General features: G+C 42.1%; 1 protein-coding gene across 2 annotated transcripts in view; it reads left to right on the top strand.

Moving 5' to 3' along the window:
* The first annotated feature begins 4,278 nt into the window (after window positions 1-4,278).
* The window catches only part of Chsy3 (chondroitin sulfate synthase 3), a 294,112-nt gene continuing 285,986 nt past the window's right edge, over window positions 4,279-12,404 (top strand). For both annotated transcript variants that reach the window (XR_011375324.1, XM_070036426.1), the window contains exons 1-2: window positions 4,279-5,038; window positions 7,190-7,473. Coding sequence is in view for 1 of the 2 variants with exons in the window: in XM_070036426.1 (XP_069892527.1) it covers window positions 4,279-5,038; window positions 7,190-7,473 (1,044 nt within the window). In the remaining variant the exon portion in view is untranslated. The remainder of the gene's footprint in view (window positions 5,039-7,189; window positions 7,474-12,404) is intronic.

Raw genomic sequence — 12,404 nt, 5'->3', positions numbered from 1 at the left:
GTAATTTTACCCATTTTGGGAAGGATAAGGGGAAGCACAGAAATGATGGGACAAAGGTGAACTAATTCATCAGTGTTACTAGACACTGTGTTGAAAATGAACTATATAAATTGTGGGGGAGAGGTGACTGGAGGGAAAATCTGGGAAAAAATAAGGGAAGAAGTGACACTGTTCAAAAAGAAATGTACTCATTACCTGACTTATGTAACTGTCACCCCTCTGCACATCACCTTTGCAATAACAATAAAATGATTTACAAGTTTATTTACTGGATCAGTCTTGGTTAGCTAATGATAGCAATTATATTGGGCTTTCTAGCTAGGGATAAGAGAATTACGTGCATTTATATATTCATTCTTTTAATATATTGCACAGATTTTCCTATGTATTTTAATATGCAATTATGTTTTTTCTTCAATTATGTTTCCACACAAATTTGTTTCCCAACAAATTTTTATCTACATGATATTTTTTCTTAAATTCTTCCTAGAATTTTTAAAAATCATTTTTAACAAAGAAAAGTTAGTCTTTAGGAGAGATGTCCAACAATATTATCAAAAGGTCATGTATCTTCCACATGAAAGTAAGCCTAAGAAAATTACTTTGCTGACTTTGGGAAATGCAAATAAGTATGTACAAGAAATTCAATAAATATAAAATCAAATTCATATGTAAAAAACTTTCCTTACACTTCTGCTTATTACAAATGAGAAAGCAGTAACAACTGACTATGGGAAGAGAAGAAAAAGATGTTTTTTTTTCTCTTATTCCAAAGGGAAGTTTTAAGTGCTCTGAATATACTTTGTTCCTTTCTAGTTTTTCTCTCCATGAACACCAGAATGATCCTATTAAATACAAGTATAGGAGTCCTACTGTCAAATATCAGAAACAGTTCTATCCTGACTCTATAAAATACCTTATTTTTCACTCTGAATAAAAGCCAACATCTTTATAAATGACTACATTGCTCTAAATCCACATTCTTCAATGTTCTAACCACTAGTCACCTATTGAACATTTGAAATATAATATTTGAATATGATAAGCTGAAATATGTTGTAAGCCTAACATGATTAAGGGCTCTGAAAAGTAGTGATAATATAAAGAATGTAAAATAATTAACTGATAATTGCATACAGATAAAATTTTGTAATATTATTTTGGACATATTCATTTGAACAAAAAGTACACAAACACTATTATAATTCTTCTTTTGTAGGTGTGGCTACAAAAACAAATTACATAGCTTGAATTTTAGTTCAGTTGGACATATCTGGTTTAAATTTTCAGCAGAACTCTAGTTCCCTTCCACTTCCAAAGTTCACTGGGCTCAGCTGTCTTTCAATATGCCATGTCTTTCTGAAAGACTTGATTCTGGGTGTCCCCTCTTCCTGAAAAGTCCTCTTCAGATACCTTCAGTTTCCTCAGTTTAAAAAAGAAATTTCCTGTTAAAATTATTTGCAAAAAGAACTCTGGCCTATCGATTATAAACGTTCTCATTCAACACAGGTGCACTGCCACCTAGCCACTTCTATTCCTTAGAAACACTGATCATCAAATCTATTATTAATTTGTGTAAAATATTGCACACATAAGTGTGTGTGCTCATGTACTCAAATGCATGATTTGACATTAGTAAAATTTGTGCCCCGTGAAATTGTTGGTCTATCATTTTATTTGCTGCTGTTTTGATACAAAGTACCTGGCTTAAAATGGATGCATTATGAATATTTGAGGAAAAAAATAAAAGAATCAAATAAGTCATCTAAAATATTTATCATGAGGAAAGTGGAAAGTGAGAAGAACTGACAATTCTTCTACATGTATACAATAAACCACACTAATATCTTAATAAACCCTTTCAGATAAAGGACTTTGCCAAATTACTACCTAATATTGAGTATCACATCAATGCCTGTTGTTTTACTCAATAAATATCTTGTTTACATCATATCATGTCTAAAGCTGTCCACCTCATCTGATGTGTAAGGCAACAACATATTTGTAGTTGTCAAATAAATTGATGAATCAAGTATATTTTCCCCTAACACATTCTAAGCATAAGTGCATTGTTTGTGCCCAATGAAAATCAATGAGTGACTTTGCGTTGATGAACTGCATCCATTAGAGTGGCCAGGCTAAACACTACAGTGGAGTTGGCTGGTGTTTGGGTGGACTATTTGTTCTTTACTGACCATGTGTGATTGGATATCCTCTGGAAATACGCTTTCCAACACAGTAACTTCTAACCATATGGGAGGATATTTATATTAAAATTAAATAAAACTGGAAATGTATTTCTACCACCACATAGCCACATTTCAAGGTCTAGATATCATGTGGTCAGTGGTAGTTTATCAGGCAATGATAGTAACATTCATTAGAGGAGAAGTTATGTTGAATAGCATTGTTCTGGAAGGCCTAAAATGTTCTTGGAAGCATGTATATGCGCATATGTATGTATGTATGTATGTATGTATGTATGTATGTATGTATATGGATAAATGGATGGATAGATGGATGGATGGATGGATCAAGCTATCTCCACTAGTCGAACAAGTCGGCTTCTTACATATTCTGAAGAAGCTGGCTTGTTTGGCTAGTTTTGCATCTTAACTGAAATTCAAATTCGAGGAGTCCAGGAATCTTTATTCCCATGTGTCTCTGAGCAAACCTCAGACATGGAAAAGGAGATTCATTGTCCATAGATGAAGCATTTAGTCAGACGTGTTCAGAAGCATTTAGTCAGACGTGTTCATGCACAGCTAGTGAGTGATGTGGAAAGAACCGCTCCTCCAAGCACTCTGGGCAGGCCTCCTGTTCCAGGGAGGACGCCAACACCTTGCTAGGATTATGCCTAATGCCTTTCAATATCATCCCTTCCCGTCTGATGTATAAAACAGAAGACAATCTGAAGCGAGGTAAGGTTTTAAAAGTATACAAACTGCTCACAGCTAGATGCCCAACCTTCACGGAGAAATTTCTAAACGTCCTTCTAACTGCCATGGCTTTATGATGTATCTAACATTTTAATTAGTTTAAGAAGATTGTTGACCAGTGTAATTTAACTTTTTAGGTTTCTACTCCTGAATATTTCCCTCTCTTGTCCGAGAGGTAAAAACGTCTCCTGTCGTTGCCTTAGGGTATAGATAACAGGAGAGACCAGAAACTGTCTTCTCGTTTGTTTTCCCATCACGGTTACTGGGTAAGGGCTTCCTTGGCGGGAGTGGTCCAGGTCTTGCCCTGTGGCTTTGCCAGTTACACAGAACTGGTCTTGGACCAAGCCTGGGCATGGCGCCTAGTTCTAACTTGTGGACGATAGCAAGGAGAGACCCGGGAGAGACGTTCACAGGTGGAGAGGGGGCACGTCCTTGCGCTAGGCTCCTCTCCCCCAATAAGGGGGCCTTCAAAGCTCTCAGATCTTCCTGTTTGAGGAGCCACTCGAGCCACTCGGAGGACGGTGTAGAGTTCATGTATGACGGGGAGTCGGGCGGACCGACGGCCAGGCAGCGAGCCGCGGGGTGGAGGAGCGAAGGCGCGGGGAGGAGGGGGGAAAGGGCGGGAGGCGACCCGCAGGCAGCGCCCCGGGGCGGATGGCGCGGGAAAGGGTCGCACCCGGGCGGAAGGGGCCGCAGGCCGGGGTTCGGCGCCCGCCGGGGGTTTGGGGACAGAGCTCTGCCGACTAGGTCAGCGGGACCCCAGACGCGGGGTCGGGGGCCGGCGGAGGGCGGGACCGGACGGGGAAGAAGAGGGAGCCGGGAAAGGAGGGGCGAGGGGCGGCGGCGATGGAGCAGGGGGAAGCCCGGCAGGCACCGTCTCCTTCCGGAGAGGAGGCGGGCTCCGGGCCCGGGAGCTGGCGGGGGCGTCCGAGGGCGGGCGACGGGGAGACGCCGCGGCCCGCGCCACCCCAGGGCCGGCGGCCAGCACGGGGCCGGGCGGCGGAGGGGCGGGGGCGGAGGGCGGGGCTCGCGGAGGGGCGCGGGGGGCGGGGGCCGGCGCGCCCGTGACAGGGTGGCAGCCCAGGGGCGGACGCGCCGCCGCCGCCGCTCCTCCTCCTTCGCCTCTGCAGCTCCTCCGGCGGCCGCGGCACCGCCGCCGCCTCTTCCACCGGGAGAAGTTTCGCTCCCGACCCGTGTTCCGAGCTCCAGCCCGGAGCCGAGCGGGGAGCCGGCCGGCGGCGGCAGCCCGAGCGCGCGCTGCGGGCCGGGGCGGCGCGGATCCCGGGACCGCGGAGGAGGGGCGGCGCGGACCCCGGGACCCGCCCGACCGCCCGCCGCGATGGCCGTGCGCTCCCGCCGCCCGTGGGTGAGCGTGGCGCTGGGGCTGGTCCTGGGCTTCGCCGCCGCGTCCTGGCTCATCGCTCCCCGGGTGGCCGAGCTGAGCGAGCGGCGGAGACGCGGCTCTAGCCTCTGCTCCTACTACGGCCGCCTGGCTGCCGCCCGCGCCGGCGCGCCGCGGCCGCTCCCCCGGCCCCAGCCTTCCCTCCCCGCGCGCCCGGGGCTCCGGGAGCCGCAGCTGCCCCAGGTTGTGCCCGCACTCACCGGTTTTCGGGGCAGCCCCCGGCCGCAGCCACCTCCCCTGCAGCCGAGGCGGCGCGGACGCGAACCTGAAGGTGCGACGGGGCTCCCCGCGGCTGAGCCTGAGCCAGAAGAGGAGGACGGGGGCGCGGCGGCCCGGCGGAGGGGCGGCCAGCACGGCAGTGGGGACGGGGCCGCCGCCGGCCCGCGCGCCCGGCCCCGCGGCTTCCTGTACGTGGGGGTGATGACCGCGCACAAGTACCTGGGCGGCCGCGCGCTGGCGGCGCAGCGGACCTGGGCGCGCTCTGTGCCCGGCCGCGTGGAGTTCTTCTCCAGCGAGCATTCTGCCGGCTCCGCGCACGGCCAGCCCGCGCTACCCCTGCCTGTTGTCGCGCTGCCTGGGGTGGACGACTCCTATCCTCCGCAGAAGAAGTCCTTCATGATGATCAAGTACATGCACGACCACTACCTGGACCAGTACGAGTGGTTTATGCGCGCGGACGACGACGTCTACATCAAAGGTGACCTCCCGTCCACACCCCACTTGCCCACCCCCGGACCCTCCTCTCCACCGCCCTCCCCGGCCCCCCGGCCCCGGCCCGCCACTCAGCCCACCACACGTGCACTGAGCCTCCCCCCCCTCCAGCGCCCCTGCTCTGCGGCCCTCACCCTTCGCCCCCGCCCCGTTCGCCTCCCTCGGCGCCGCGCGCTCTGCTGTCGGGACCCTTCCACCTGCCCGGCCCTACTTGCCTTCCTTGCGGCTGGCGGTTGTCTTCACCACCTAGCCGGCGTCCCTACTCCACCCTGTGAGATCAGAAGGGGGTTCCGAGAAGCCGCTCTGTCCGCCCCGCTCCGAGGCCGCCGGCGGGGACGGAGGGGCGTGTCCTCGGTGAGCCAGGCCGCAGGCGGGGTGCCAGCCAAAGCCACTCCAGAGGTCTCTGCCTCTGTTCTTTTGTTTCACCTTGATCTCTAGCAGTTTCAGAACTCCTGAGAACTGTTGAACGCGGGACTCCCGGACCCCCATGCCTGTGCCCTTTTCTCACCTGCCACACATGGGAGCCCTGGGGGCATCCCCACCGCCCCAGCGCGTCTCTCCCGGCCAGGACAGCTCATTATGGGGCTGTGCCCTATTCCTTGCCACACCCCAATAAGAACCCAAGGCGTGAGCAAGGTTGTTGGGTGGAGAGGAAGGGCAAACACTCAGAGTCCAAGTCCTGGGAGATCCAAGCTGTGCTAGCAAACAGGAGTACTAGATCTTCTCCAGAGCATCTGTGCATCCTATGCAGTCACAGGGCAAGAAAACTTGTTTAGTGTTAAAGAAGGTGCGGTCCTGTGGTCCCCAAACCCAGAGTGTGGGTTGGTCGGGCCCGAGAATTTCTAAACCCAGGATGGGGAATTCCTTAGAGCACAGGAGTAAATCCTTTTAGATGAGACCACTGCTGCAAGGGAAGGAACAAGGTTATCCCGAAAACAGTGTCTCAGTGCTTTCTACATTTCCTAGTTTCTTGGTCAGAGACGGGCAGCTCTTCCTTAGTTTATGCCACTTTACTTGCAGCCTCTTGGCTTTCCTTTGGTCAATGTAGTATCTTTCACATAATGCAAATGTCAACCCACCCAAATGTCAAGGACCAATCTGGAGGCAGAGTTAATGTGGTGTTAATGAATAGGTATTTCCTGAGATTGTGGTGAGAGGGCAAAAATCAATTTTCTGCTCCTTTGGAATAGCAAATGTCAATAATGGAATGTAAAAATGATGTTCCATTACAGCTGCATTTCTGAAACTTACTCTTTAGGACCCATTAAAAATATTTTTATCAGAAGTGTCCTCACTTAATTTTACTTTATGGAACTTTGGGAGTAATCCTTGATCTATTTCTTTGTAAAATTACCAAGGTTTCCAGACAATTTCTAGAAGCATTAGCAGCACCTATTTTTGTCATCTGCTGTAATGCTTTGAAAGACTTTTCAGACCTTTAAAGCCATATACTTTTCATTTTAGTTAAGAGTAAAATGCATTTTTAAAATTAAAATGTGTTTTGCAAAGCAAAATTCCTTGACATCCAGAAGACACATCATGGGATCAGGATAATAATTGGGAAGGTCTTTCCATGGCAAACGGCAGTCAAGTTACTGAGTAGGAGGCTGCAGAAGACAACTTCTTACTTAGTCCTAGGTAGAACATCAAATGCCTACGGTCTGTTTCAGCTACAGAATATTATCCTTAAATGCTTTCTCCTGATGGAAACTAAACACCCATTACATTATTTTGCTTGTAACAAGTGTATTTTTTTCTGAAACAATTTTTTCCCAAGATGAATTTGATTTGAATACTTGCCAAAATGATACTAGTTGTACATGATTGAAGTTTGATGAATGACACAACTAAATTAAGCATAAGGAAAAAAATATATCTGGCTATCAACAGTCTATCAAAACAACACATAATATCAATATTTAGTATGATTTTGTTTTTGAGAATTTTCATTACATCTAATGTCTTTATCCTCATCATTATTTCACCATTTTCTAACAAGACTGATGATTGTTAATTTGTTACTGTTTTATGGTGACCTTAACCAAAAGTAGATAAACTCTTATGAAAGTTTAACGGATCACTGTAATGTAGATTGGGAAGTGTGGGATGGGAGTGATGGCTGCCTTTCTCATTTTAGGCGATAAGTTAGAAGAGTTTCTGCGATCCCTGAACAGCAGTGAGCCTCTTTACCTAGGACAGACTGGCCTGGGGAACATTGAAGAGCTTGGAAAGCTGGGGCTGGAACCCGGGGAGAATTTCTGTATGGGAGGACCCGGCATGATCTTCAGTAGAGAAGTGCTTAGGAGGATGGTGCCACATATTGGTAAATGCCTGCGAGAGATGTACACGACTCATGAGGATGTGGAAGTAGGAAGATGTGTTCGGCGCTTTGGTGGGACGCAGTGTGTCTGGTCTTATGAGGTAAGCCTTGAGTGGTGAGGAGAATCTTCATGTATTACAGGTGTGTGGCACGCCACAGTCTGTGACAGTGATTTGGCTTACTCTTTCTGTATCTTCCTGTCCATAAATGATAGTCCTAGCCCTTTATGTATGCTGGCGTGATGATGGGATGCCTTTCTCATTAGATCTAAGGCCTGTCTGAGACATTATTTGCATGTTTCTTAAATTTAAGCAGATAAATGATCACATCTCTGCAAAATGTATTTCCACCTTTTTTGTTTATTGGTGTTTGGACACACATGTATTTACTTGCTGTATCTAAAAAGAGGACCGATTTTATTCTCATTGGCTGTTGCATTCCACCTGTCTTTTCGATCATTTGGTAATGTCTCACTGTCTTTTTGTCCATATTGTTAGATAAGTAATACATATCTAACATATGTTTGTAAATGGTTAATATCTGAAGTTGCCTTGGAGATATCCAAGTGGATATTTAATGCATCTTTAAGGAAAAGTTAAAAATATTGTATTCCTTATGTATTCACACCCTCTCTTAACCACTCTATTTGATAATATGTTGGACATCTAGGTGGCATAGGGCCCGGGGGAAGGGGGACGGTGAGTTCTGGTTGTGTTACACAACTGCTTAATATTTTCAGTAGTGCCCTGACATTCCTTATGTCTGCTCATACACAGTATCTGAAGAGCAAGCATATATCATCTGAGTCGTGAACTGTTATATATATATATAAATTCCAAGAGATTCTTTCTTGTTTTCTTTGGAAACTGGTTTATAAATTAAATAAAATGTTATTTAAAATAGATTTCTTAAAATGTAATCTTAGTTAAAATTGATTTGATGTTTAAATAAGACTTTGCTTTTTAGGTATTTGGATTTCAATCTTATTTTAGCTACCCAGTGGACCATTGTAAATTACATTCTGATTAATTTGCTTATCTTCAACATTTTCATATCACTTTATATAGCAGAAACATTTCATGAAAATATGTTTCCTGTGAGGTCATTGTACCTCAGAGTTACGGGTTCCATTTGCTTTTTTCTTGGAAGTATGTTTCTAGGTTATTTTATTTTCTTTTTGGTACTTGGTAATACTCACACCTCAGGGTACTTACACCTCAGAAGTTAATACAGATACTTAATACAGAAAATTATAGCTATTATATTATACAATAAAATTAACTGCATATTTGGAATATAGGTTATGCAAATTAAAGTGATTACATAACAACTTACTTTGGATAAAAAAATAGTTTTCTTCTGTAAAACTATCTTGCACCCTAGTGTCCTGTTGCATGCCTAAAATCCCAGCATTTAGGAGGCTAAAGCAAGAGGATTGTGAGGTCAAGGCTAGCCTGGTCTGCATAGCAAGACTCTGTCTCTCATAAAAACTAAAAAAAATAGCAACAAACTACCTTTAGGAGAAAACTGATGTAAAGATTATAGTTAAAAGATAGGCATCTCAATGAAAATTTCTCCTTAACACAAAACTATCTGTAAAACAAAATAAACATTTACTGCAGAAAACACATTCAAATTATCTATTGTTTTGCAGACCTTTACTGAGTGAATGAGTTAAAAAAAAACAATTGTTACAGTAAGAGAGCAAGCCATTATATTTACTGCCTTAATACATATAGTTTTAAGACATTTTGTGTTTACATATCCTTCCCTCCAAGTTCCTTTGGCTTTGCTCTCATGATCCATTTATTACCTATCATCTCTTTATAGTAGGGAACATATATTCATGTGACCTGCAAGCTCAAGAATTAATATTTAATTTACACTTTGTTCTAGTTAAATAGAATAGATACTATCATCAATATGTATCTTTGGATTCTTTTATTAAGACAAAAAGCTAAATCTTACAAGTTGTAAATGAATATAACATTTTTCAGTAACTTTTCACAGTATGTGTGAATTTAGACATTGCTGACTTCAGTGATGGACAAATCAGTTCAGCATTTTTCCTATCATAAAAAATAATCTTTCTCTAAAATGTTGAGATTTTAACAGTTTACTTCATACATTTCAGTGAAGAAATGCAAAATAATTTATGCAAGGCCCTTCATGTAGTATATAACATAAGTAAATGTCACTAGATACTTACTGCTATTGTCCTTATACAATAGAATATGCTTAATGCTACTGGTTTGTAAAGTATATAACATGGATTCATAGATTTTTATTTAATAATTATTGGAATGATTATTCATCTATATAAAGGAGTCAAAATAAAAATAAAAAATTCATTGGGCACTGGTGGCTCGTGCCTATAATCCTGGCTACTCAGGAGGCTGAGTTGAGGATTGCAGTTCAAAGCCAGGAAAGTCTCTGAGACTCATATCTCCAATGAAACTCCGGAAAACAGAAAGTGGTGTTGTGGCTCAAAGTGGTAGAGAGCTAGCCTTGAGCAAAGAAAGCTCAAGGGTAGCGCCTAGGCTCTGAGCTCAAATTCCCAGGACTGACCAAAAAAAAATTCATGTATAGATTACAACCTTAAATGAGTTTCGTTTGACTAAGAGTAAGAAAGCAATATGTTGTAGTCTTCAAAAAATGCTCAAAGTTGAGCATTATGGAAACATGAGTGTCTCTTTTTATAAATGCACTACACCTATTTGCTTCAGTCCATGTGCATTGAATAATTGACCTTAAGGAGAATATATGAAAAATATTTTAAAAGTCCTTATTTAGTACACATAGTTAACAGTATCCTAAACAGGTCAGACTCTGTCCACACAAAAAACACAATTCCTGTGTAGGATCCATGATTCATTTCCATGACAATGATCCACTTCTCTGAGTTTGTCTCCAATTGTCAGTAGGAAAGGAAGTTTGTGATATTCTAGTCTGCAGTCAAATCACATGAACACCCATGAGCTTCTCTTAAGGCAGCTGAAAGTTTTTCTTGATGTACCTCAGGGCTTTGATTCAATCATGTGTAACCTCAGTTCTTTATCATAAGAGCCTGGTGGACTGGGTAAATATATCTATCTTGCCAGTTTACCTATTGCTCTGTTTCTCTCTGTCTTATCCAGATACCTTTTTCTTTTTTCCAACTGCTTAAATGATACAAAAAAATTAAGCATCAAAGGTCACTAAAGAGTCTAAATTGAGAGTCTCCCTTCCTTGACTGAAGCTAAGTCATTTAGTTTTGGAGATGTTAATAATAAGCAGGCTTCATAAGTTGCTGATATACTCACTTATACCTCCTGTACCTGCTGGTTATGTGAATAATATAATAAACTTGTAAGTAAACATAAGTAAATGGAGTTTGCTCATGAAAAATCTCCAATTTAATTCATATAGTGTGTCAGCAGAAATCACTGTTTTGTTTGAGCCCTATCTTAGCTACTGTTTTGCTAGAGCTGCAGTCTGACATCTTGGGAGGCTGTATGTGGCGTTTAGCCACTGTTTGGCACGAGTGTTTTAGGGTTTAGTGGTTTTGTTTTGTTTTCTTTCTTTTTTGATTTCTTTAGCAGAGATAGACAATCTCTAGTTCCCTTCACATCTTACTCTACATTGGCATTTCTTGTACATTTACTTTCAATGCTTAGCTTAGGTTTTTTTTTTCCTTTTTTCAAGACATATATCTCATGTTGCAAGTTTCATGAAAATATTCTCTCTAAATACTTTTTTTTCCAGAGAATGAAATAGAAGTAAAATGTGTCTCAAACTCAACTATGAAACTTTGGGTGGTATAATACAGTTACATGTTTTAAATATATTTTTACTAAATAGCAAAAACAGTCTTTGCTATTAAAGATAATTTAAAACATGAATCATTCAGAACACGAATTTTCGTGTTTTGTTGATGTAGAAGAAGTAGACATTTTTTTAAGAGTACTCATGTTATAGCATTAAAGTAATTTTGATTGCAATGATTGTTCTCCTGATGACATTTTCATTTTATCTATCAAAGAATTCTTTTAAGATTAATGTTTCTCATTTTAATTTTTGCAGCAAATTAGACCCAAAGTATACTTTATTTCTTAAACTAAGTGTTGTTAAAAAATTCAAAAAAGTCAGAGTTCTTGGTTGGTAAAACATTTCTCTGTGACTTCAAAAAAACATTTCCTGTGATTAAACTGATTTTTTTAAAAAAATTACTGCATCGGGTGTTAATTTCACCCAAGAACACTTGTATTTCAATCTGGGCCCATTAGAAGTATAAACAGATATATCTTCTGTGAGTGTTTCCCTGGGTATGATAGTCATATCATAGATCAATAGTATAAGCAATTTTATTGTTGCATATAACTTGCTCCTTAGGCTGTAATTTGTTAATAACATAATATTTTGAAATTAAATTAAATGTGTGTCATTCTTAAAGGGTATTATTTGAGCTTGTTACCTCTTCTATGTAACCTTCTTTGTAATTTCCCTGTTTTTTCAAAAAAAATGATAGTTTTGCTCTGTTGTGAACATGATTTAGATTCTCAAAGTATATTATTATATGTGCTAAAATATAACACTTGAATTTTGATTTAAAAATCTAGTTCCTAGTTTTTGTTTTCCTTTTGACAGTCATAGGATATAATTAGAATTTCAGCATTTCTGTTGCTCAGCTGGTCCACACAACTTGGGCAGTGGATGTAAAGCTATCTCTTGCAACTGGATACTTTCTCATAGTCTTAACTTTTATGTTTCAGATATTGCTCCTTTATAAAAAAAAATTAGGGTAGACTTTTATAATAGTCTTGTAGAAAACTATGTTTTACCTAGTGAAAGGTTATATCGATTTCATCTGAGTTACTTTTAGTAATAGAATTTTTAAACACAGATGGGATGCTTTCATTGATTTTCATTGCTGTTGCACGGGATCTCTAAAAGAAAGAACAGCAAGAGTGATCTGTTTGATTAATGCTGGATGCAATAATTTTACAAACTAAATAGTTAAATGAGTAGCTTTAATTTTATCCACTCATTGTTC

The sequence above is a fragment of the Dipodomys merriami genome, unplaced genomic scaffold (genome assembly GCF_024711535.1).
Source record: "Dipodomys merriami isolate MVZ:Mamm:240054 unplaced genomic scaffold, mDipMer1.0.p SCAF_27, whole genome shotgun sequence".
Classification (NCBI taxonomy): domain Eukaryota; kingdom Metazoa; phylum Chordata; class Mammalia; order Rodentia; family Heteromyidae; genus Dipodomys; species Dipodomys merriami.
Note: the sequence above shows the minus strand (reverse complement) of the source record. Positions and strands in the feature narration are given on the sequence as shown.